Source organism: Galleria mellonella, unplaced genomic scaffold (genome assembly GCF_026898425.1).
Source record: "Galleria mellonella isolate WM207_F2 unplaced genomic scaffold, CSIRO_AGI_GalMel_v1 utg36, whole genome shotgun sequence".
Classification (NCBI taxonomy): domain Eukaryota; kingdom Metazoa; phylum Arthropoda; class Insecta; order Lepidoptera; family Pyralidae; genus Galleria; species Galleria mellonella.
Genome location: NW_026442086.1, coordinates 2755221 through 2783218, shown reverse-complemented (window position 1 = coordinate 2783218; position 27998 = coordinate 2755221). Strand labels below are relative to the sequence as shown.

General features: G+C 31.4%; 2 protein-coding genes across 5 annotated transcripts; one reads left to right on the top strand and one right to left on the bottom strand.

Annotated features, from left to right (window-relative positions):
• The first annotated feature begins 11 nt into the window (after positions 1-11).
• On the top strand, positions 12-13546 carry LOC113520777 (uncharacterized). 2 transcript variants are annotated; one of them, XM_052897454.1, is made up of 17 exons: positions 12-322; positions 1141-1367; positions 1888-1950; positions 3172-3386; positions 4027-4306; positions 4386-4510; positions 4710-4958; positions 5908-6038; positions 6666-6714; positions 7537-7629; positions 7803-7841; positions 7964-8005; positions 8601-8759; positions 9648-9836; positions 10093-10448; positions 10948-11012; positions 11467-13546. In XM_052897454.1, the coding sequence occupies exons 1-17, from the start codon at positions 40-42 to the stop codon at positions 11470-11472; spliced, it is 2571 nt and encodes an 856-aa protein (XP_052753414.1). In that variant the 5' UTR covers positions 12-39; the 3' UTR covers positions 11473-13546. The 2 variants fall into 2 exon arrangements, with proteins under 2 accessions (XP_052753414.1, XP_052753415.1); XM_052897455.1 differs by lacking the exon at positions 8601-8759.
• On the bottom strand, positions 11805-27895 carry LOC113520547 (ATP-binding cassette sub-family B member 6). 3 transcript variants are annotated; one of them, XM_052897457.1, is made up of 17 exons: positions 27767-27895; positions 26689-26839; positions 23784-23928; positions 22182-22381; positions 21482-21629; positions 19967-20138; positions 19530-19696; positions 19068-19305; positions 18440-18615; positions 18127-18196; positions 17657-17792; positions 16565-16772; positions 15454-15632; positions 14580-14694; positions 13735-13875; positions 12876-12997; positions 11805-12365 (listed from the first exon to the last, which is right to left on the bottom strand). In XM_052897457.1, the coding sequence occupies exons 2-17, from the start codon at positions 26832-26834 to the stop codon at positions 12185-12187; spliced, it is 2544 nt and encodes an 847-aa protein (XP_052753417.1). In that variant the 5' UTR covers positions 26835-26839; positions 27767-27895; the 3' UTR covers positions 11805-12184. The 3 variants fall into 3 exon arrangements, with proteins under 3 accessions (XP_052753417.1, XP_052753416.1, XP_052753418.1); XM_052897456.1 differs by having other exon boundaries at positions 27720-27876; XM_052897458.1 differs by lacking the exon at positions 27767-27895 and adding an exon at positions 27373-27518.
• Positions 27896-27998: the final 103 nt, after the last annotated feature.

Genomic DNA, 27998 nt, shown 5'->3' with positions numbered 1-27998 from the left:
TTGTGGACGTAATGCCGCTACAACAGTTTTTAGCAAATAATGTCTTTATTTAATTTAGAAATAAAACTTAAAGAAAATAATATAAATAAACATCCGTGGGAAAGATTTGTGAAAGATGTGTATTGTAATAAAATCAAATATGCTCACAACTCGGCAAATAATCCCCACTATCCAAAACCGAAAGTCAAAATGCCTCATGCAGATTGTGTCAAATTTACTATCATTGGGAACAGAGTTACAAAAGAATTTAATTATTGCGTTCACTTAATAAAAGGATTACACAAATATAGATGGAAACATTTTGATTCCCCTGTTATTAGAGGTAACATACCTACCATGTATGATATAGACATTTTTATAATATAATGCTCTTATGGAATATTGTAGAATAAAATTATTATAGAAATATTCTATAAATGCCATAAAAATAAAAATATCTTTGAAGTGGACACCCATTATAGTAATATATCTTCACATTGAAATGTCGTTATACTGATCATACTATCATATTGATAAGAAGATTCTTTGTTACTAGTACTACATTCAGTCTTTCTTGTATATAAATCTGTTATCCATGGTGCTATTCATGTCGATAGGCGACGGTTACCACTTTCTATCAGGTAGGCTGTCAGCTGATTTGCTATTCTAAGTTGCATAAAAAAAAATCTCATTCATTTTCATTCGTATCATAAAGTAGCTATCAGACAGTTCTGGGACTGACAACTCCAAATACGCCAATGCCTATACATCTATTCGTATTCACATCTAGCCATACATCAATCTTCAAATTTTAATATTAAGTATTTTTTTTTTATTGGTTGAAAATGGAGTGGTAACCCCGCCTGCGCTAATGGGATACGCTGGCGGGGCACCAGTGAAGGGTGATCGATGAGGATGAAAACAGGCCAGTTAGTCCATGATGATGAATTCATCAGGAATTAATCATGATAGTTTCCAAGGGAAACCGCGAGGAGGTGGACCTGGTTGGGTATATTGCTAGCAATGGGATTCTTAGTCTCCATTACTAACAATCCTTTTCCTCCTGACATTAAGCAATTAACAGTGTATATAATAACATAATACTAACTTCAATAGAATGTGAAATGTAAAGTTATTACTACTATCAATTAAAATTCTCAGGTGTAACTAGCGTGGAATGGCCTACTGTATGGAATGATTTAAAAATTGCGCATGGTGGGTTAGCATATTGTTTGAAATCTCAAGTCGCCGTGCTTATGAATGACAAATTTCTTGGTGGAGAAAATGAACTTAAGGAGCTGATTGAAAAGAAATATATTTATCATTTTTCCTTAGACTATTACAAAGAAGGCGTAACACAATTCATCACATTTATTAAATCATCTGGTGTGAGTACAAGTAATAGATCACATCATTCAAATATTGCATATTTCAAATTAAACAATGTTCTATTTTTCAACCCACTTAAAAAGGAGGTTGGCAATTTGACAACTTTTTTTTTGTAGCAAGAGAAGTACCTATACGAAATGTCTTAAAATTCTGAACCAACTTTTGTGATTATTCCTAATCGAAAAGTTTTGCTCTCGTATAGGTTCGATATTCATTTTATAAAGATTGAAGCTTATTATACCATAACGTTCAATTGAAAATAGACTTGAGCATTGTCTTCTTTGAACTAACGAACAATTTCTAATACTAATGCGCTTCAAAAAATTAAACAACATAATAATAAGTTCATGTAAAATGCAGAATATATATTCTGAATAACCTGTACCTTCACTACCAGTAAAATTTTTGAGGTCGTCGCTCTTTCGAAGTTTCTCTTCTATCGTTGCACATGTACTGTAACTACCTAAAGTCAACATAAGTCCAATATAAATAATAATCGAATCGTTCATTTATTTCCAGAGACCATGTGCTTACATGCATATTTCTATAAATGATAAACCTATAGGTACGATGATATTTATGGTATGTATCTATGTATGTAGAAAACCTACTTCATTTCTTTACAAATGTTTTTCTTTAATAGACACTTATTATGCCTTGGGTATCACAAAATATAGTGCTTATGGTATTCGTCCTAAAGCCTTGCTATTCCTTAGAAAATGACTAGAGTATTTTTATATAGAGTATTTTCAGTTTTTCTCGCTAATTCAAAACACAAACATGCAAGTACTTAGAGATGTTTAGCGATAAAATACGAGTATATCTCCTTATGCAGAAGACTATATAATAGTGGCGTAACAATTATCTAGGACCCATGGTAAATTCATCTGAGGCCCTCCCTTAATCTAATAAAGCTTCATGTTGTAGTTTCATTTATATATAATATACCACTAAGTATATTTACCAACACTGTTACAATAATTTATGTCTATTTTTGGTTTTATTAGAAAATTAATTATAGAAATCTTGATAATTTATTTGTATAATTCGTGTAAGTTATTGAATTAATATTATGATTCTTAAATTGACTAAATATTTTTTTTTTTAATTATGCAGCAAATGTTAGATTTTTCCTGTGCACACGAACACTTGAACTAGGGCTCTTACAAGCCGGGAGCTCGTGGTATTTTGCTCGCTAACAGAGTGGACAAAAAGCCATGGGTAACAGCCAGTGACAGGGTGATAACCTTATTATTACGCCACTGCTTTATAGATATTTTTTTATACAACTTAAGACAAACAAGATGACAGTCCTCCTGATGGAAAGTGGTAACCTTTGCCTATAGACATGAACAGTATCATGGGCATAACAGAGTATAGTGTTTTGCACATACCATAATACCCCCCATACGTTGTCATTCCTGAGGAGAAAGGTATTATGTCTCTGTATTCTGTAAATTCACTGCCATATCCCATCCTTCAAAATGAAACAATGCCATGCAAACACAACTACTTTACGGTTGAAACACAAATGAGATAGAGGTACCCAAGCATTCCGGTAATTTAGATTTCAATAAAGCAATATTACTAACCGTCGGCGTCGCTTACATATACTCGTTACGAATGATCCTGTTTAAGCTGCCTATGATGGCTGATTGAGGAGTTTATGAGAAATACAATTTAGGTAAAATATACCTACATGAATAGATATTTTTCATAACTATGGTTACCATTTTAGATCGAATAAGCCTTAATTCTCCATTCCTATTCTTCATAGTTTAAAGAAATTAATTTTAATTTTAGTTGTATGCAGATATTGTACCCTACACTTGTGAAAATTTTTTACGCCTTTGCAAAGCAAAGAAAGGTGGATACAGCGGTACCCCCGTACACCGCATAGTAAAGGATTGCTGGATACAGTGTGGAGGATTTGGTCTGAAGAGCTCAGATTTAGATTGCGAGAACTTTATTATACCTCACGATAGACGCGGTGTGATTTGTATGACTAATGACGGAAGGTTATGTTTTAAATATTTTTTTTATGCAACTTAAAATGGCAAACAAGCTGACGGCCCACCTGATGGAAAATGGTAACCGTTGCCTATAGATATGAGCAGTGCCATGGGCATAACAGAGTATACTATTTCGCTCATGATACTCCCCTTGTGTTGCCATTCCTGAGGACTTAGGTGTTGTTCCTCTGTTCTCTGTCAATTCAATACCATATCCCACCCTTAAACCGAAACACAGATATGCCCACAACACAACTTCTTCACGGTAGAAACACGAATGGGACAAAGGTGCCCAAGCAAATGACTTTTGTATGAAGTCTCCCTCTGGTTAACAAATTAACATTAACATAATTTTGTTACATGTAATGTAACATAATGTTTCGGTTGATATTAGACGATTATATCACGTGGGTGTTGTAAGAGGCGACTAAGGGAGCTTAATGTTTGAAGGATGGGCAGCAGCCTTTCTTTTTAAACATCAAAGCCTAACTGCGGTTGTCAATCTGGCAAATCCCCCAATAGGGAGAGGCCTACGTTTAGCAGTGGATAGGTAATGACAGATAAGGCGATGATGATTTATCATGTAATCAGTATCGTGTACAGATGGTGGCAGTTATTAAGTAAAATCGTTAAATACCTGTTACAGGCACGTAGACTGTTCAACACAATTTTTCGTCTTATTACAACCCGCTCCGTGGATGGAACATAAATATGTAGCTTTTGGACAATTGATCGATGGAGACGAAACATTGAAAAAGATCGAAAGTGTACCGACATCGTACGAATCTCCAAAGGAGAACATTATAATCTATAAAAGCGGTATTTTTAATATGGAATGCCAAGATAGTACAATAAACAAAGGGACTAAGGCTTATATCCAGAGGCACATAGAGGACCTCATAGCTGTCGGAGAATTATTATATGAGGTAAAAATATGTTGAATGTCGATAGTTCGAGACATCAAGCCGTAGAACCATTTATTTTCCATTTATATCTGTGTTCTAGGCACTGATGGAAAAAGTATTCTTAGAAATAGAACTTAGGATGATTGCAGAAGAAAAAATACCAGTTGAGGATGAAGTTGGAGAAGAAATCGAAGATGCAGTAGGCAATATACGGGCTACTAAAAGGTATTAGTTGTCATTAATATTACATTGCTATGCTAAAAGACTTGTCGTAAGAGAGTGATCTACTAGTATCTATACATAAATAAGTGTATTCGTGAGAATCCAGTGTAATCTAGAAATCACGAAAATAACGAGTAGATCTACCTGAACCTCTACGATATATGTCTATGGTTACATAACTTTGTATTTGTTTTTATTTTAGATTTATCCGTAGAAAGGAAGACATTGAAAAACAACTTTCGGATAACCAACGCGGTACGTCGGTGGTAAGCGAGCCCGTCCACAATGATATTGAGGAAATATGCGAATATGAATTGGAAGAATTTTCGTACCAGCATGTCTCATTGGAAGATGCAGCAAGTATAGAAGTAAAGCCAGAGAAGCCGTTTTATTTTCCACTCACAGACGTGCCGTATCCTGGTGAAGTCGATTCCACTTATGATTTGAAGAAGTTAGTATTTTTTGTATACATATGTATTCCTATGATATATTAATAATAGAGACATGGTATATTATGGTATGGTGTCTTATCCTATTGATTACCAATCAGAATTAGATAAACAGGACAACCATCATTCTTAGATGACTATAGCCATGGAAATAAAATATATATAGTCACTACAATGCCATTTACATGATATAAGTATTATAAAATATCAAGCGACGGAACTTTTTATGGGAGTTTCGGATGCGTCCTTGTGTCATCGAGTCATTTTGCCGTGATGGCAAGATATTTATCATGGGTAACGGGATGATATACTTCGGGCTGTATGTTCCATTTATAGATAGAACCTTATGAATAGGCGATATATGAAGGGAGGGTGAACGATGGAACTTGCTGACAATAAAATAGATTTATATAAATTACTTTTATTTATTCTGATATTTTACAATATATAAAATAACATGAACGAAAAATGCGAGACACATTGATATAGTAAATTGAAATAGAAATTTTTTAAGTCCATGAAACTGAGTGTTGCGTGTTTACACAGATAAAGATTATGATACTGTTTCAGTTCGAAGGGCAGCAACATTATATAACATCCAATGTCCACTGCTGAATATAAGCCTTTCTTATAATGGGAGTTTTACCAGTAGTTGCCACGCTTGGCAGGAGAGTTGGTACCCACAGTTAAGCTTTAGATAATGTTTTAAAAGGGACATTATTACCATCTCTCAAATATTAAGCTGAAACACTGTATTTTTCAGGGATAACAACATATGAGCATCACAGTGTAGTAATATTTTACGATATGTGGTGCTGTGCAGATAGGACGTCAACTTATTTGGCATTCAAAGTTACATAAAAGTGTTTTTACTACTTCCTAAAGTGGCATATTAGGAGTATGATATTTTGAAGTGAAGATTAATTCACTTAAATGATTAATTAATTTCAGATTTTTGAAAGGAGATTATTGTCTAGAATCTGACCTCGAGCATAGTGCCCCAAAGAAATATTCAGCTCAGAAAAGAATTTCATATCCTTCAAAAATGTTTACTTTGCCAAATGATGCGGAATCTGAATCATGTTAGTACTTGTGTATCAAAATTTTATTACAGTATTATAACAGCAAAATTAAAATATACGAAACACCCAGATTGTACCAGATCAATACAAATATTATGGATACAAATGTTTATAATTATACAAATTAACTCACACAACTCCCACACTTACACCAAATCTTTTACTGTGCAAGCTAAACTGAACTAGGTGTTGCGGAAGTCCATATCAAATAACCTAATTACTATAATAAGTTTACTATTGTAATCTTTTAGAGAAAACAATAAAGAGTATCTATCTATCTATCTAATTACCTAATTTATTCTAATCATATAACCCGTCATCACTATAAAATCCCCTCCCCTAGAGACGATGTATTAAGTCGCTACATCTGCAACATCGTTAATTTGTTACCAATTACCTAAAGTTCTAATTTTTCTGTGATTTTCCTTCCTTCCGGAACTGACCGGAAAGAAGAAAAATCACACACTATTATTTAAATAATTTTTAAAATTAAAAATGCAACTCAGTTGCTTATTATCAAAAACTATTATTATCATACATACTTTTGAATTTCTAATGTCTTTATATACCTAGACACATATTTTTATTTATGATATTACAAAGGTTATATCTATTTTTTATTTTCAGCGGAATCTCTGGACTCTGAAGACGAGAGAGAAATTCAAAAATATCTCAAGTAAGAATTTTATTACTACATATTTTTGTAATGGAGTGGAACGAATGTTGTAAAATGTTGTAGGTGTCTACTTAAACTCGTATTTAAACATTGTTAATATAATTGTAATTAGATCATTTCTGTACATATGAGATATTTATTTTTTGGTAACCACAGTTAGCCATTGATGATGTTTGAAGAGGGACGCTGCTGCCTATTCCTCGACCATTAACTTCCCTCAGTTGCCTCTTACGACACCTACGGGAAAGGAAGAGGTGGCCCATGCCGGGACTACACAGGAACCTATATTTTTTTTTATTGTACATAGAATGGCAAACAAGCTGACGACCCACCTGATGGAAAGTGGTAACCGTCGCCTATAGACATGAGCAGTACCATGGACATAACAGAGTACACTGTTTCGCCCAAGATACGTTGCCATTCGTGAGAACTTAGGTGTTATTCCTTTGTATCCTGTAAATTCACTGCCATATCCCATCCTTCAAACCGAAACAATGCCATGCAAATACAATACAACTGCTTCACGATAGAATGTTAGGCATGTATTTTATGCAGTGAACCTGTCTCTTAACCTAATGTTTAATTAAAAAATTGTGAAATTTCTGTTGACAATCATAAATGAAAATTATAATAATTTTCATTTAAATTCATATTGATCCTGGTTATAAAGAATTTACTGTGATATAAAATAGAAAATTTAATTTTAAACATAAGTTTAGAGAAATGGCATCTCAGAATCTACGCCATTGTCTAACAAATTTGTAGACACATATTGAACTTAATTTCGAAAATAAAATAAAAATAATTCTTAATACTTTCTAGACAAAACATGGATCGAGTAAGTTTCGCTGGAGAGGTCATAAAAGGAATTGCAAAAGGCGTTACTCAGTTAAACGACTTTGAAAATAGCAAAAAGTAAGTTTTAAATTGACAGAATCATCAATATTTGATACGATCTTTCTATACCAAAAGATAAGCCGTGTATTTTTCCGCTTAAAAATAAATGCTTCTACTTTTACACGCTTCCGTAAATCACACATCGTATCGAAGTAAATAGGTAATATTAACGTTTGAGTAATTGTCAACAGGTCAGAGGTAGTAACTGACGAGAAACTAAGGAGAATCAGGTAAGGAAATAGCACCAATACGAATATGTTTGTCTACTGTTGGTATTCAAACATGAATTGCAATTTATTTCTTTTCCTTAAAATTAAAATTTTATGTATACTGGCAATTATCGTTGTTGTAGATTACAGTCAGCGGATGTACGGGCCCGTAATACGCAAGAAAAGTAAGTCTATAAATGTTTACTACCCACATGGTAAAATTGGGTGACGCTGCGAGAAATAGCTGTCTTATAGATGTGAAAATAAGTTAATTGTATACATTTTACTATGAAAACTATGCTATGCCATTATCTATATATAGCTATAAGCTATGTCATTTATCGGGAACTAGTGGTCAATTATGACAAGTAAAAATGTATCGAGCAAAGCTTGCCATAATTCAGAAAGTACTATAGCATCATCACTCATGTATGGATACGAATCGTGGTTATGGCAGAAGAAGTATGAAAGTAGGATAAATGCTTTATGGATGAGAGTTCTAAGTGTATGTGTGGTATTGCACTAAAAGATACAAGTGAGAAATATCGTGATTAGAGAGGTGTGGACCGAAAGACGATGTAGTAACAAAAATCGAAAAGGGAATGTTGCGTTCATTCGACCATTTAGAGAGAATTGATAAAAGAAAAATTACGAAAGACATTTATCGAGTACAAATGATAGAAGATAACAGGGCTGTATTAGTTAATTAAAAGGAGTAACTACAAAACTAAAAAATCGTTATATAATATTAAAAACTAATATCAGTAAGATATTTTTTAGAAAGGTGTCAATTAGTGTACCAACTACAGACACTGGGATACATCAAACGATAAAGCGGAGACAAACTGGCTTTGTGCGACCAGAGGATTTGGAAAAGATACATGTAATAAATAAGTCCGACGAATTTTCTCCCGACGAAGAGGACGAATTTACGACGCGGTTATTTTTCTTTATTTTACTTTTGTGTTTTTGTTTTCAGATAAAAAAATATTTTAACGGTTTTAAATTCGTCTATAGTACCTATTCATGGGCTTTTCTCCCGGAAATGTTTTAAAATATAAAATTAATCATAATGGAAGAATATTTTGTACTGATAACCTAATAACAACCTTCGTAGCTCGATTGCAGGCACATTCATTATCACATCAGCCATTAACTATCCATTGTTGAACATAGGCCTCCCCCATAAAGGGGAGCAGACACATTAATTTGCGTAAATGAGTTCCGAATTCGATTCCCAATTAGGTAAATTTAATTGGAAATTACTGATCATACGAATCAGACCGATTTTTTATAATGTACGTATTAATAAAATCCTGTATGAGTCTACATTTTATACATATCAAAGAAACATTAATCGCATCGCTCGCCATCGATCAATTCCAGAAAATTTATCCCACCTTAAAAGATAAATGGTCACGTATTTACAGTGCACTGCGAATGCTAAGCTTATGAAATGTACTGCCAAGGTTTCTTTTTAGAATGAGATTCTTCAAAAATAATTCATTAATGTTTCTTCAAGGTCGGCGATGTGTTAGTGACGAAGGGAAAGGGATTATTAGTAATAAGGGGTTAAAAGCTACATTGCTCGCCATGCACCCTCTGGTTGACCCCATGGAATTCTCACCTATCATTTCTCATTGGAATCACGCTACTTTATATTGATAGTACAGGTGGGGTTATCATCCCATTTTTATCCATTAAAAAAATGCACTTGTGACACTCTTAGGGTTGCAAGCATTCATAGGCTACGGTAACCGTTTACAATTAGACGTGCTGTATTTTTGTTTGCAACCTATTTAATATAAAATATATTTAATTTTACAGAAAAGTCCGTATAGCGCCATCAGCAGTAGGTCAGCCAGCTCCTCATGCGACGCGACGACCCACCGACTTTGTGCGTGCGGCGGATATCGTCGATTCAGATACACAAGTACAACGACCGTCAGTACTGCAAAGGCTGTACGATGATGTCACTCTAACTGACGATTTCGGACCCACTTTGAAGGATTATAGGTATTAATCTCACGTATATTGGACATGTGAAAGTTTGTGATGGCATTTTTGTAAAATAAAATTAATACTTAAATATCAAATGAAATATTTGCATTTTATACTTAATTTCCTAAATATGTTATCTGCACAATATACGCATTTTAATTGGTCAATAATCATAGTAACAGTCTCGAGTCTTAAATTTTTAATATCAATATTAAATAATACATTATTTATTTAAAATTCTTAATTTTAATATATTTTATCTGATTTTCAGACCAATGTCCGAAATGCGACAAAAAAGTATTCTCTTAACATATTCGCCAAATTGTCGAATCAAGAGCGAAGACAGCAGAGAGAGGTATCTCCGCCATTCGCTTACTATAGAGGACGATTCTATAGAGCACGTTCTTAACTTGCAACACGGCAAAAAGGTCGCCCGTAAAATCTCTTCAGATTACGTGAAGACCATAGACCAAATGGAGCATAAACTAGAAAATTCTATACGAAGCGTAGAGTATGCTAAGACACGTCCAGCGATGTCCGTATCCGAGTATCAACTGAAGAATCAGAAGTACCAAGAAGGACTGAGGGCGTCGAAAGTAAAGGTGAAAACTATTAGAAAAGGTTCAGGTAATTCGTAATTCTAATGTATGTATTGTAACATTATAATTGTATTGTAATTTCACAGCTTTTCAACAAACTTCAACAAAGGAGGAGGTTCCCAATTCGATTATATTTCTTTTTGTACCTCAAAATGTCATTACATAAACCGATTTGGAAAATTCTTTTTTATCTGTAAAAATATAATTTTAGATTGAGTCTCTAAAAATTTCATCAAAATCGGTTTAGTAGTTTAGTCTTAAATAAAAAATAATAAAGATAAATTCTTATAATTATTGTGTATGTCTATATAAAAGCGAATCAAACTTTTAAGTCTATCATGAAATATTTAATAATGCTTATATACAGCGAGGATTTTTGGAAGTTCCCATGGAAACAAGACACGTAGCTTACGAGAATCGACTACTTTATAATTAAAATTAAAATTGAGTTACACGTTCAGATTTCAAAAATGAATTAGATGAGATCAGAGGTAACAGTGATAATTCTTGTTTACCTACTTTTTTAGAAGATAGAGGGCAGCTATATGGATTACGATTACCCGGCGACACACCACTTTACTCGTTATCAGATGTAAGTATTTTTAATAAATTATTTAGATATTGGTAAATGGTAAATTGTAAAGAAAATAACTTAGTGATGAAAATTCTCATTGGTAACTACTTGTGTCAAAAAGATTAAATTTTAAATACAATTTTAAAATTAATAGTAATTTCTGAAAAAATAAACCCTATCATTAAATCAATAAGGTCCAGATTGTATTTTGAGGTAGCTAGAGACTCACCATGATTTATAAAACAGAATATGGTTAGTGTACATATTTGACGAGCCTATACGCCACAGAATATAGAAAATCCACGTTATATAAAATGAACCTAAATGCTATCTCGTACTTTCTCAACACACAAGGTTGATTCGAATTAACATTTCTTGAAAATTAATGGCGTAGTACACCACCAAATTATTCAAACACGGGGCACTTTGTTTCTTTGTACAATTCTGATAAATATATTCTTATTGATCACAGGATTAAGATTGACACTTCGCAAATTCTGACAATAAAGACATTACATCGAGGTATATATTTTTTTACTAATATTGTCAATATTATAGATATATTTTATATTAAATTTTAGTGTTTATAATATTTTGTTTCAATTGATTATCAACTGTTATTTGTGGCCACTATAAGGAAGACATAAATACATTATTACAAAATAAATCTTAAGCCTGATCTTCTACAGTTCTTTCTTATGTATCCAGTAAATGGACTTATTCCTTTACATTAACTTAAGAAAACAGACTCTAAAACTCATTTTATCTGTTTTAATGAAAAAAAAAAATGTGGGATTGAAAACTAGAATAATCATAATAAAAACAGTTTAATAACACTGAAATAGTACATAAAATTTTCCACCGAAATATATTAATATTACTACATACAATATAGTTACATTATCACAATGTTACATTATGTACAACCGACTGTGTTCTGAGGTGTGCACTACGATGAAATTCGCGATTACACTATGCACTTACAGCACTAATTACAAGGCCAAAGTGGTTTTATGAGCCGATAAACGGTAGAATTTATTTATTTACATGTCAGTTTGCAGTCAAGTTCAGCCATGTCCAATTGGCCCAATGAACAATTGTCAACCCTACAATTTCATTAATGAAATCATGATAGTGGCACTACGGTTGCCGACTAGCATTATCACATAGTTCCAATGAATGTATTACATCTAGATAGCACCATGGCCGTGTCCATGGCCAAAAGCGCTAACTCCTTCAGTCTGGCTGGGAGCGGTTTCACTATTATTGTTATTTCCTTCACCATTGTTGTTGTCATTACCATTTCTGCTCTCCAATTGTTGTTGCCACATTCCCGCGTAAAAACCATTTTGGGCAAGCAGAGTTTCATGACTGAAAAAATAAGACAGTTACAGTTATTTCATAAGACTATATTTTTCTTATACTTCTTTCTACTGATTAATCCATTTGAACAGTTTAACAGTTTTCGTTTCAGTTGATAATTTATGAACCAGAAAAAAACGCACTTTGTTAACTGTTACCACAGAGGTAAATAATATTCTATATTTGTTCATATTTTTATAGGAACACTAAGAGCATATTACATTATAACACATATAACAAACATTAAATACAAAACAATATTAATGCACATGCCTATTAAAGGTATTCACAGCATTTGCTTTAACATATAATCTCATAAATAAATAAATGTGTTCACATTTTTAAGCGCTATCACCTACATCTTTTTTTTGACACTGTTGTTATAATAGTTCCGTTACGTTAAAAGGTAACAGTTACCACTTTACTTAAGGTAGGTTAGCTTATTCTAAATCAGCTTATTCTAAATTACATAAAAATATATATTTATGAATAACAACAAACATTCAAACATATACTCACTTTCCTCTTTCAATGATTTCTCCATCTTTGAGTACAAGGATTTCGTCAGCGTGAATAATGGTAGATAACCTATGTGCTATTATTAGCGTAGTCCTATTAGCACATACGCGAGCTAGCGCAGCCTGAAAATTTATATTTAATGTTTATAAACTATAGATACAAACAAAATAGCGAGCTGAAGATAGAAATATGATGATAAAAGTAGATATCTTTAGGAAATGCAAAACTGGTTGTGAATATAAGTTGTGTAAATTGCAGAAATGAATATTAAAATGTATCTAAAAAGTTATGAATTGGTAACAATTTCACACCAATCCTAAAAGTGTTAGAACATTGTGTTCTAACACTTTTTGTGCTACTTATTTCCAAAATTAAATAATCGAGAACTAAATGTAAAATACAAATAATATAATTTTTCTGTAATATCAAATTGAAATTATAGTATTGGAGATAGAGAATAATATAGTGCCTTATAATCGAGCTCATTCATCATCATAAATTTTTTGGGGTAGGCATAATGATTTTATTCATATTACACAAGGCTTAGGCTATTGATTTTATGACCTACTTAGATTTAATAATATGATAGCTATGTTATTGATACTTGTAACAACTAAATATGCAAACATGTGATTTGTCAGGATAATAAAATACTGTTTACTCTCTTTTCACTAGGTATGTTTTTTTTCTAAACCTTTTTTTTTATTCTAAGAGTTTTAACCTTTTTCAGGTATATCAGTCCTATCATACCCTGAATTGTCTTAACTATTTTCAATAGTTGAAGTATGTCTGTTCTAATCTTACTAATATAATCATAATCACCATTATAATCAAATTATAAAATATGTCATGGTCTTACCTGTATATTTCTCTCCGTGTTGGTGTCCAGAGCAGATGTAGCCTCATCAAGCAGAACGATAGCCGGGTTCTTGAGGATTGTACGCGCAATAGCTATCCTTTGCTTCTCACCACCACTGAGACGTAGGCCTCTTTCGCCCACCTATGTGAATGAATAATATTTATTTTTTTATTACAAAAAATATTCTATATATTTTATAGAATATCTACTGATAACCAGCACTCATTATTATAAGTAATTTTTAATACATAATTTATAATAGATGATCAAATTTGGTTATTGTTGAAATTCTTACTAATATTACAATTGTGAAAGTAAATTTAATCATCATTATCAACCATTACTTTCCATTGCTAAACCTCTCCATTGTGAGGTTTTGCCAGTCGTTGTCATACTTGACGATCAACTTTGGTGATTTTTTAAGAGAGATGCTGCTGCCCAACTCCCTACCATTATATTCCCTTTGTCGCTTTTTACGACACTCACGGGAAAGAAAGAGGTGGCCCATTCTATGCCGAAATCACACGGTATCATTAATTATCATGAATTATATTTATTCTAATTCAATCGATTAGAAACTAGTTTGTAAATATATTTTATTATACATGACATGTAAACAGCTGAACAAATTTTAATAGAATTTGTTCAGCTGTATATATCCTAGAATAACAGAAACTACAGCTTTTATCTTAATTCAAGTGAACCAAACTATAATAAGTAGTTAACGTTGGCGTGTTATAAAGAAATTCCTTTTAAAATAAATTTAAATATTAGCTGAACTGGTGAAAACATGCCTAAAAATCAAGAAATATCCGACAGCACGACTACGAAATGTGAATTCTTACCTGCGTGTCATAAGCATTAGGGAATGTAAGTATTCTATCGTGAATGTCAGCATTCTTGGCAGCAGATATAATATCCGCTGATTCTGCAGTCAATTTCCCGTACTGAATATTATATCTGAAATAAAAAATATAAAGCCATTAATAAATAAATAAAAAAAGAATATAGAACAAACACAGACAGACAAACAAATGTAAAATATTTATGTTTTGAATACACAATCGGGACTTAATGTAAAGCTTGCCTGTAAAAGCTTTTATATCGCGTTAAGTCCCAATTTAAAATATGTGTAAACAAAGCGAAAGTTTAAAATTAACTATTATTGTTTTGGCTTCTCGTACTCCTATTGAAACATTTCGTATAATTTTTTTCTAAATATCTCCAATGTACAGACATTGTCTTGTTAAAATTTCATTATATTAAAAAGATGTACTATTAAAATTAAAAACTTTTTCAAGAAATTATTAATGGGACAGGCTATTTCCTTACAGTTATAATCCATAGCTGTTACTTTTACAATAAAACTACATTTGTATATGTGCAAATAGTTGAATGCCTCTCTCCCTCTCTCTCGGCTTTTTTTTTGTTTTTTTTTATACAACTTAGAATGGCCAACAACTTGACAACACACCTAATGGAAAGTGATAACCGTCGCCTATAGACATGAGCAGTACCATGGGACATAACATAGTATATTATGTTATGTTATGTCTCGGTGTGTGTCTATGTGTTTATGGAATCACAGAGAGAAGTGTAAGTTTATATGGAGAGGCGAACTGGGAGCAATCATAGTGTATGGAATAGTAAGTAACAATATTAATTATACTAGTGTATCACCCCACATCGTATGTAAGAGTGAGCGAATAGCATACTAACCGTACGGTGTTATTGAAAAGCACAGTGTCCTGTGGTACAACGCCGATGTTGGCGCGCAATGATGCCTGAGTGACGGTCCGCACGTCCTGTCCGTCTACTAGTACCGCACCTTCATTCACGTCGTAGAAGCGAAACAGTAGCCGCATCACCGTCGACTTGCCTGCGCCACTCGGACCCACCTACCAAAGGGAGAATTTGTTCTAAAGTTGTCTGCATAGTATCACTGTCTCACTCTGGTGTTTCTGCCTCAAGCAGCTATGCTTGAATAGCTGTATTATTATTGACCATAGCAAGGCAAGGGGTGTACCATAGGTATAGCCATAAGAGTATTTGGCGACGTCCATAGCGTATTGCATATCTACTGGCGATGATTGTCATTTTCAATTCATATAAAAAAAAAAGACTACGAAAATGTAGCAAAGTATTGCCACATGGGTGACGATTCAAGCATGATTGATGCACACAAAGATTTTAAATAAACGTAGGGATGGGTAATAAACAGCAATATCTATATATTTTAGTTACAAAATCTATATAATGGCCTAAAAACGAATATGTTAAATATCTGTTATGCAATATTTAATGTCAAAATGAAGAATGGATCGAAATTAATATAGATATCCGACCGGTACGGACGATATCGGAATGAATAATAACCATATTTCGCCATTAATGTCCAAAAGAACCCACTATATTTTTTTTTATACAACTTAGAATGGCAAACAAGCTGATGGCCCATCTGATGGAAAGTGGTAACCGTCGCCTATAGACATGAGCAGTACCATGGGCATAACAGAATATACTGTTTCGCCCATGATACCTCCCATGCGTTGCCATTCCTGAGGACTCAGGTGTTATTCCTCTGTACCCAGTACATTCATGCCATATCCCACCCTTCAAACCGAAACACACAGCCATGCAAACACAATTGGTTGTGGCATATTAAATTGCTTTAGACATTGCAGCGAGGATTTAACAAAGAAATATACACTTCTCATACGTATAAAAACTTAATACTCAAAGCGCGTCTACCACCTATCATCCTAACATACCATAGAGAAGAATTTTAATTAAAATAATACAAGAATAATATATAGAGTAACATTCTTACCAAAGCGACAGTACTGCCTGGTGCGACTTTGAAACTGATGTTGTTCAGTATTAATTTCTCAGGTCCGTAGCCAAAGGAGACGTGTTTGAATTCGATTCCGCCGCGTCGAACGAGCAACTCGGGTGCACCTATTGCGTCTTTTACGTCGTTATCAACGCGCATTAAGTCGAACATATTCTCCATGTCCACAAAGTTTTTTTGGATAGCCCTAAAACGATAGGATTTTAGATAGTTAAATATAGGATTACGGTCATTGGTATTGGTACCTCTATGCCACCAATTAATTCGGGCATCAAGTTTCTTTCTTGCTTGCTATTTTCTAGTTTGAGGAGATATAGGATCGAAATTACTAGACACTGTCATAATGAACTCACGAGTGATGCCTTTATATAGACTACAGTGGCTGCTTACCACCAAAATTGATTTAAAATTTTCATTTTAATAAGAAGTAAACATTGGACACAATATCAATAAATGTAAAAATGAAATATTCTGTCATAGATTGACAGAATATTTGATGTTGTTCATTTTAATTAAATCTTACACCTACAACATTTATCTATAGGTACTTATAATAAATCTGTAGAGAGGTCAATTCTGTACATGAAATATATTCCAAAATAACTATCAGGGGCTGATTAGTGATTGATACTGATGCCAAAAATGCAATCAATAAAAATTTTGTTTGTCTGTCTGTCTGCATGTTCGTTATAGAAACAAAAACTACTTGATGGATTTTAACGGAACTTGGTACAATTATTCTTCATGTTCCTGGGCAGGTTATACTTTTCATCACGCTACGATCAATAGGAGCAGAGCAGTGAAGGGAAATGTGTCTGTTACATTAAAACCACTGAACCGTGAGGAAGGACATAGGCTAATTATTTTACGAAAAACGACGGAAACGCGGACGAAGTCGCGTATTCGTCGTTACGTTAAAGACAGCTAGTATTTAATAATAATGATTGATATGTAGTTATGAGTTAATGTAAAAAATCACAAAATGTAGATCTACAAAGCAACGATTTGAATTGAAACGATTGTTTCCATAAATATTTGAATAGATATATATTTATCAAAATCAATACTCGCCTATAATATGTTCCGAACCAATTCAACGGTACATATAACTGCACGATGTAGGAAGCGAACAACACATAATCACCGACGGTAAGTTGTGACGTCTTGACTACCATCGATATACAAAGCAACGAACCAGCCAGTAAACCTGTTGTTTCATCAAGTTTATATTAGAATTTTGAGCCGATTGAAAAAATGTTCTAATTTCAGAATAATTTTAAAGATAGTTTTAGAGCAATTTTTCTCAAAGTGGTCGACACAATTTATCTCAAAGTGGTCGACAAACTAAACTCCAGAGTCCCGCTGGACTTACAAAAAAACAAAAAAAAACATTAGGGGTATTAAACAATTTAGGATGCAGATGCAAACTGAATAAGAAAATGTTGTTCTACAAAAATACAGCAATTTCAAACGTAATAAAATATCTATGAACGGCGAGATATAATGTAGATAAAAAATATACATGTCACATTATTACTTACCACTACAAATCACAATATTTTGAATTGTGTTCAGCATGTTGAGTGTAATTAATGATCTGAATTCTTCTTTCTGTAAAAACGTAAAATAAAATGTAATCCATTATAATAGTTATATTGGACTAAAGTGTTATTATTATTTCTAGAAGTATGGATACACCACAGGGAATTTACAACCATATCATAGAACTGATTTTTTTTATACCACAAATGGTCGTGTATTATGTGCTTCAAAAAAATTTCGCAATATAGATATCATTAATTACCATAAAATTAATAATAGGATTGCAAAATGAATGTATGAAATTATATCGACCTGAAAATTAACAATAGCCTCTCTATATGAAATCACTTCGTATCCTTCGGCGCCATAATACTTGACTGTTTCGTAGTTGAGCAACGAGTCGACAGAACGCGCCTTCTGTTCGTTGTCAGCAAGATTCATACGGCGTTGGTACTTCGTTCTCCATTCCGTTACTACTACCGTAGCAACTGAAATGTAGCGATGAATAAATGTGTGTTCAAGTATTATTAACTTAGATCATGTATACCAAGATGAAGTGTTGAGTAAAAAAAGAAAATTAAAATTTAATCAAGCAACAAATAAGACTTTTTTTTAAACAAAACTTAAGAAGTTTTTCGAGTTGTAAGTAATAACTGTAATGTATGGGTATAATTACAAGATTTTGAATAAAATACACATTTCAAATATTTTTCTCGTTTACTATAAAGAATTACGTAAAAAGCTGTTGTTTTAATTGCAATTATTAAAAATATATTATTTTATATATATATAAATATTTTATATTTATACACAAACATTTTAATGACAAGTAATTTTAATAACCAATTTTATACTTTTAAAGTTATAAAAATAAAACATATACCAAATTAATTAAATCGGAAGAATTTGGATTTTTATAAAAATAAAAACAAAGACTTACTTATATACAAAACCATTGTAGAGAAAACTATTAGTCCAAACCACATATTGAACTGAGCAATAAAATACACGACCGCCACAATTATATCCACTATAGTTGGTGTAATAGAGAAGAGGATATACGAAAGCAGGTTGTCTATGGAATCTGTGCCTCGGTCCATCACTCTTAGCACTTCTCCGGTCTTACGAGACAGGTGCCACTTTAGAGGCAAGTCGTGGAGATGTTTGAAGAGATCTAACTGGAAGGTAAAGTAAAATAACTCTTATGGAACATGTATTTAAGTTAAAATTTTTAGTTAGCTGTGCGAATTTCTAAAATTGGACTCTTGCACAAAATTTCAGGCTCTTAGACCAAATTCCAACAATATACAGCAACCACAGAATATCCAATTTTGCACAGTACCTTAATTTCTTTTATCCCAAATTAAAACTCTATGTGCTCTAGACTAAAAATGATTTTTACCTGTAACTCCCTTGTCGTGTATTGCTGTACTTTGATCCATAGGAATGATCGCAGATTGTTGAGGAAACCCATGCCACCTGTGCCACCACCCTGCAGGAACTTGAATAATACGTAGATGACTACCAGGTCCCAACGGAAGTACAGCGGCGGTATAGACAGACTATCCACTGTTGAGCACAAAATGCAGATATATCAATTCTTTTGTTGTAACTAAACTTAGGTACTGTGTTATTTACAATCTATTTTTTATACTTGGCATTTTTACATAATGGCCTTAGAACCTTTTTATCGAAATAAATTATGAGAAAAATCAATACAAACCTTTTTATTTATTGGTTGCAGTTTATTGTTAAATGTGATAATTTCACATTAAATTACCATGTGTCAGCTGGAAAGAGACTATAGGATACTAAACACATTTTTTGCAATACACTTACCTATTTTTTTACTATAAATAGGTACGTATAGATTAACGACTCGTCCCGCCAATAGTGCCAGGATACAGATGATGACATTTAACTGAAGAAGGAAACTCTTGCGAGGCCAGAGAAACGGTAACAGTGTCCGCAGTTTGCTAAACACGTTGCGAAATGTTGATCTGTTGTCATCCTGAAACAAAATTATAAAACTAGAATGATAATTTCTTTAAACGAAAAAATATAATCTATTTTTATTAATATTTTTATACAATTAATCAAAATAATAGTACACATTGAAGTAAAGTGGTTATTCTGTGTTACGAGAACCCAGACAATGTATATCTGGGGTCACCTACAGCCAAAGTTACAAAGATTAGAATACAACAGAGAAAATACATTTTAAAGTAACAGCACCTTATATAAAAGTAAACACAGGGACCATTTACAAACTGTTGTTTTTTAAATATATGAAAAAAAAATTAAAAATAGGCAAATGACACTTTAAAATAACAGCACTTTTATAACTGAGAGTCTTTTTAATTCACCACTATTTAGATAGAAATATAATAAATAGACTTTAGAGGTACCTAAGGATTTGTCGTCCTTGTACTAAAGTACTACACCACAAGAGACCTACAATTATTAAATAATATTTAGCAGTAGACATTTAAATGATATAACTAAATTAAATTCTCACAGACTGATAAGTGTAGACATAAAAATAGTCCATAGCAATTTAAATACTGCAAATCAATTTTTAAAATATTCAGTTCTTGTGTTATGTGACATTAAAAATTTCATTTTATAGGTTTTCTATTTCTTCTTTAAGTTAAATAATTACAGAAAAATATGTAATCATGTATTGTATTTTAATGCAGTCACCTTATTTTTTAAAGATTTCTTGAATTCATCATTAACAACATGATTTTGAAATGGACATGACATCTTAACCTATAAAATCTTAGAAAATAAACTCTATATTGGATGGAAAATGAAAACGACAATAAATGACACTTTGGTCATAAACTGTTACTAGTCTATACTTTAAATTATATTGAATAAAGAGGTAGACTCTACTATTAGAAAAAATGTTCAACTCTCAGTAAATTTTAATATAAATTACAGGCATAATATAATACTAATTTTATAATATAAAATATAATTTCAAAGTATCTTAACATGTATATATATATTTATATATATAAAGTATAAATATACATGCAAATTCTAAGAATCCTTAAAACTATTCTTTATCTAAAGTTGTGTAAATAATATTTAGCATAAAATACTAAAAAGTGCTTTTTTTTTTAAGTATTTTCCGGTAAATTACAGAAAAGTACGAGTACCTAATTTCCACGTTAATGTTTTAAATTCGGAGATACCTAATAAATTCGTGAGAAAAGCCGACATAAACAATTACAATACAGTATGACTCACGATAATTATTATTTAAGAACAACTAATTTTTCTTTTTATATTTTTGTAGTACATTATAAAATTTACTATCCATATATAACATATTAGAATACAAACCCTGGGAGGGATATGGGTGCGGTGGTCGTCGCTCTCGAGATACTCAAACTGGTGCATAATGCCTGGCGCTTTCATGCCCAACACAAACATAATCATACACGACACGTACCGTCCAACGAACAAAGCCATTTCCAGGCGATCTTGGAGGCTGAAAAAAGTTAAACATTATATTTGAATAACATGATTAATTCGACATCTCGAATTTGTTAAATTAATGTTACCTATGTCACAATAAAGGACATACCGCATATTATTATTGTTAAAAAAAATTGCATTAAAAATTATCATTCTTTAATGTGTTGTTAAATTTTATCATAATGGGTTCAGCAGGAGCTACTGAATCAACATACACAGGAAACTTATATTAAAAAAAATACAAAATATGTATGAACAAAAATGTTTATGTTACACATTTTTGTTGTTTTCAAATTTATATAAATTGATTATGTGCGGTTCTTTTGTGTTATTAATAATAATAATGAATGGCTACATGCATAATTTTCCATTATATCTCACGAGAATAAAAGCATTCTATATTATAAACCGGTATAATTTATTTGATTCATTCAGCTTTCTTTTAAACAAGAAATTCTTATATATTATGCCTACAGTTGTCTGAAATATAATGTTGTATAAAACTCTCGTCGGTAGCCTAATGTATCATTATTATGTTATAAAAAAACAGAATAAATAAACTTACTCCTTCAGGTGCCACCACCATCCTTCTTTATTAATATTCAAGAATGATAAATTTTCTGACACGAATATCATCGCCCAAAAGACCAATAGCACAAATCCGTGACCTCTAGGTGGGACAGAAGGCAGCAGAAATCGCCTCTCTAAGATTGCGAGGTAGGCCGACATTGGAAATACTATTAGGTTGATCACTAGGGCTACAATCTGAAAATATATATTTTTTTAAATTCTTTAATTATTTTTTTTAATAACACTATAATTTCCATTGAATATTATACATACTAAATAAATCTATCCTCACGCCAATCCCCCTAGACAAGCGGCAGAGGAATATATAGATAGATATATTAGCGCATCTGTTAAAATAGGAGGTCAACATGTAGCGCCTTTTTCATTCTCATGAGAATGCTAACGAAAACGTGTATATTGACTAACTCCTTTGCCACTTGACTAGGAGGCCGGTACCATTTTTATATTAAATCATTTACAAGAAAAATTCGCACATTTAATCTTGACGATAATTTATTACTATTATGTCTTACAGCTAATATGGTGTATGGTGATTACTGATGATGAAATTCCGATAAATCATAAGATTTATCTAATAAACACATTCTACAATCCATGGGATTAGTTTTCAATTTGATAATGATACACTTTTCTTTTGACCTGATATGCAACATGCATTTCTGATTTACAGGGCTTGCCGATGGAAATAGAAAATTCGGTACCAGCTTATTATTGTGTCAATTAGTGAGACCCAAAACTCTACCATAGTTACCCCTTTACTACCACTAAAATTAGAACTTACTACTAGTAGTATATCTACTCAGACATAATGTAGTGGCTCAATTACAGTAATCTTATTTCTGATTCATGCTAGTCGTATTCGCATTAATAATAGTAACTAAATATTAAATATGTCATTTAGCTATTTGCTTAAAGGACACGGAAAATTGTGTACGTAAATAACATTATCTTAATAAAATTACTGACTCAGTATCCAGAAGAAAAACAGCGTGAATTTACTATTTGTTGCACAGATTACGCGAAACGGTTTTGGTAATGATTGGTACCTTAAAATGTTAAGCCATTTTTGAAAACAATAAAAAAAATAGTTTTCATTCTCATTTAAGCACTAAAATGGAATGATTAAAAATTAACAACGGATATTTTTCTTCATTCTCCGTTTATGGAAAACACCATTAAGATTTAATATTAATTCGAGTAACGCCAGTAGATATATTTAAATTTTTAATTCAATCTATAGTTCATTGCCGAAAATACATAAATTATTATAATTAAATAGAATCTGTATTGGTTAGTAATATATTTGGTATACTGGAAATAATAATGAATTAAATAAAATTGTTAATTTGAAATTCAAGCATAAAAATGGATCCGACGCTAGTCCCGTTTCCACTGACTAAATATTTCTACCTATCTCCACGCCAAGTCTTTCACGTTGTAGACAAATAGAATCGCGCACGAAGATCTCTATTATTATACATATTTCTAACTTCATTCATTTTCATAATTTGTATAAATAACTTAGATAAACTAGTATGCGGTTTTACGTATTCGAAGATTATTCCAATATACATACCATATAACCATAGATATGCCCCGCTTTAAACACAAATGCTTGTAAAATAAATCTTATCACAGCCAATACAGGTACAAATAGCGTGAAACATAATTGAACAGCGAACATCCGAGACGCCCGAACATCCGTAACTTCTGTTGCATACCTGTAAAATATATAAATATAATATGTGAATTTTCTATAAATATTTATAATGACCAAGATTTTTTATATTCGATTTGCCGGTTTGATGTAATAAGAATCTACCGCAACATAACTCAGGCGTCATTAGGTTTTTTTTTTGTATCAATTGAGAATGGGAAACATACTGACATTCCATCTGATGGAATGTAGTAATCTTCGTGAAACATCAACAGCGCCATGAGTAGCAAAAATACACTGACGCTCATGACACCCTCCATGCATGGATATCAATACCAGGGTACAAGTAAGTACAACCTTATCGAAAAATCAGTGATTTTTTGCATATATGTACATGTATAAATCTAACAAGTAGATTTTGCACAAAAATGTTTTCAATCGTGACAAAACCAGTTATTTAGATAAAATTCTATGAGGTCAATGTGAAAGATTATTTTATCAAATAAAAAAGAATTTTCCAAAACGGTTTGTAAATAATAAGAGTTCTGGGATAACAAACAGAAAAAATACATCCAAATTTAGAACCTCCTTTTTTGAAGTTGGTTAAAATGTTTATTATATTACTACATAAAGATTCGTGCCCCCCAAATAAAAACTGAATTCAATTATGACAAAACCAGTTAGTTTAATCTAAAACCTAAACTACTGAACACATTTTGATAAAATTTCTATGAGACTAATCTGTAGAGTAGATATTATACCACTACCCAAGTTAGATTCATTACAAAAATAAATATGTAGTAAGTCAGGAAAATACTGTTTCCAATATGTATTTATTTATTAACTCTTTATTGCACCAATTTTAAGAAATTTTATCTGTTTGTATGTTTGTTCCAACATCTTACAAAATCTACCACACCAAATTTGCGGTATTCATAATTCTGTTCCTGAAGATCTAACTTGAAATACAGTATATGTTTTATCTTGATACGTCATTTAGCAGTGGTTTATTTCTTTAGATTTCCTACTTATAAAATCCTCGTGTACATAGTCGCGGACTATAGGTAGTACCTAATACAATTGACATCATGAATGTATATATAAAATCATCTATATACCAAAATATAAATACATCATATATCAAATAAGATATTACAATCATCCAGTTGATAGAACACTGATAACAAAATTATTATTAAAGCATATAATAATAATGATAAATAATGATTAAAAACACAAACATTTGTATTGTATATATATATTTATGTGACTGAAGAGACAGAAGGACCAGTGTCAACACATCTCATGATGTGCTCAAATGCAGTATATAAATGCTTGTTGTCCATAGTAGGTGCTAGAAAATAGTATCAACTGTAATAAATTTGTCATCAATCAAAATAAATTTATTATTTGTATATTAATAAAACATGGTAACATTTTTATAATAACAATTAGGCTATCTTTAGTAATTATATCAAACTAGTATTTATCAGTTACATTGAGAGGATATTACAAAGTCCCAAAAACTTAACTGTTGTAAATAATTTTTCTCAAGTTTCATATTATCATGGTCATGTAGGACACATAACAAGAAACACCACATTTATTAAAATCATAAAAAGTACTTGAGTATATAAAATAATAAAAACTGTGATCTAAAACATTTAGCATGCCCCAAATAATCATAAGACATCATGTTGCATTGTTCTGAAAGTATTTATTTGATTATTATTTATTGATAGGGAAGGGTCCTCTAAACTGTACTAGTACTATGTTCAAATCCATTTATTTTACAATACATATGAGCTCAGGATAAAGAGGATGAAATCAAGTGTGATCTCCAAAATAAGGCAGAAAACCAGGTGTTTTTAACACACAACCAATTCAATACCACTAATAGCTGATGTTTAGAAGAAACTAAATTATAATTTAGCTATACTGTTAATGTATTATTAATGTTGTTATTATATTCATAACCAGAGCAAAATGTAAAATAGTGCCAATACCGTGGGATGAGGACCTGGTGATCTGTAACAAGGGTTTATCCTACTTCAGACACCAGTTCTTCACAATACATTAACTTATGTAACCTCCAAAAATAAATATATTAGAATATAATAGCTGTACAACTGGTATTGTGAAGAGAATAAACTTTATTATTATTGTTATTAAAATGTAATATTTATAGTTAATTACATAGAGATGTTTTATTTTTATTCATTATCATTACAACCTGTCCATTCCTATATAACTACTACTATATAAGTTTATTCAAATTTTTTTACTAAAAATACAATAAAATAATTACTTAGTACTTTTTAAGACAATAGTATTTATGCTTATTTTATGCTTGTTAAATATTATGGTTCATCATATTGCCTATATTAAAAAATATTAATTTCCTATGTAAAGAACTGTCAACATTTTTTTTCTCTATTAGTTGCAATTTTATTTAATTACAATGAACTACAAAAGGTAATAAACCTCCTTTTGGACACTAAACAGGGTGGTGGTTTTAAAATTTTACATTTTAACATTTTAAAAAAATGTTACATTTTAACATTTTAAAAAAATATTACATTTGAATATTTTTCAATGCCTTTTTTACAATATAAAAATTGATGGAGCCTAAACTATATACGTTAGATTCCTAAAACATCATTGAATTTGGTAACCACATCTATTCTGGGGGGCTAGAATCTTGATGAACAGATAGACAGACAAAAAAATTATCTTAGAAAAGAATTATATATGGAACTTTAATAAAATATGTATTAAAGCCTCAACCGATATCAAAAAAGAAAATATAAAAACTTATGTTTACCTTTTATACATTATAATTTGAAAAAGCCCAAAGGTTATTAAGAATCCACCAATGAAGACGGCCGAGACCGTCTCCATAAAACACTGTGATATCCCATGGTCCACCCATATTTCAGCTAGAGTCACATTTGGAGGGCAATACTCCATGGCAACTGAAACAATAATAATAGAAATAGTACCAGTAAACACCTGTGGCATTGCATGTACATAATGTTAATTTAAGTTCAAAGAAGAGTTTTTGTAATTTTACCTATCCTCTAAATAATGATTTTAAAGAAACAATTATAAAATTTGTTTGTTAACCAATTGATGAATGCAAGCATTATAACAAAAAATGTACATAATAAAAAGTATATAGTGTGAATTCCCTTTTAATCAACTATTATAGTTCATAATAATCATGTTGATTTTATTAAATACAAAAATTGCATCATTATATTTTTAAATAATTTTTTTTTTGATAATACAATTTAACATTTTGATATAGATACACTATGTTTTAACACTAAATAGAAGCAACATTGCTTTTAATTATCAAATTCTGTAATGTCAATTGCACATATAGGATTTCATTAAGATAGATCAGTTAACATATATTTAAGATTATGTATATAAAACCTGTGGCTTTATTATATTTATTAATAAACCAATAAGACAAAAAACAAAAAAGTATCAGTATACAAACAATCAAAAGGAGTTGCATAATATGACACAAGTATTGTTTATTCTGTAAAAAAATATAACACCAGTAAAATTTTGTCCTATAAGATATCCAAAAGATTAGATAAACTCTTATAACCACATATCAGTAAGTTTCTTCTCAATTGCTTGGTAATAATTTACTCAAAACATTATGATAACTGTTATCAAATTAATAATAAGCAAAAATTTACTTCACAAAAACTCACGGTACAGAAAAAGAAAACAGAACCCTGTCTTAATAGGCACGTTCTCTCTACTTAATACATATTTGTAAATAAAAATGCTAAATTTTGGTAATAAAATATTAAAAGAATTTTAAAAACAGTTTACCATGCAGACTTATATATAAAAGTCGTGGAAAATCAAAGCACGGATACCTATTCCAATAATTATTATTTGACCGGCATTAAAACATGAAAAAATTCAGACACATCAAAATCCCATAATCATTATAAAATTAACAAATTGAAATAAAATAAATTGTAGGACAGACTAAAAATATCATAAATGTGATAGATAAATAAAATTGATCATGACAATTTGAAAATGACACTAACAATTGGCCATTCAATAAGTTAGCAATACTATTCTTAATCTATGGCAGAGTTT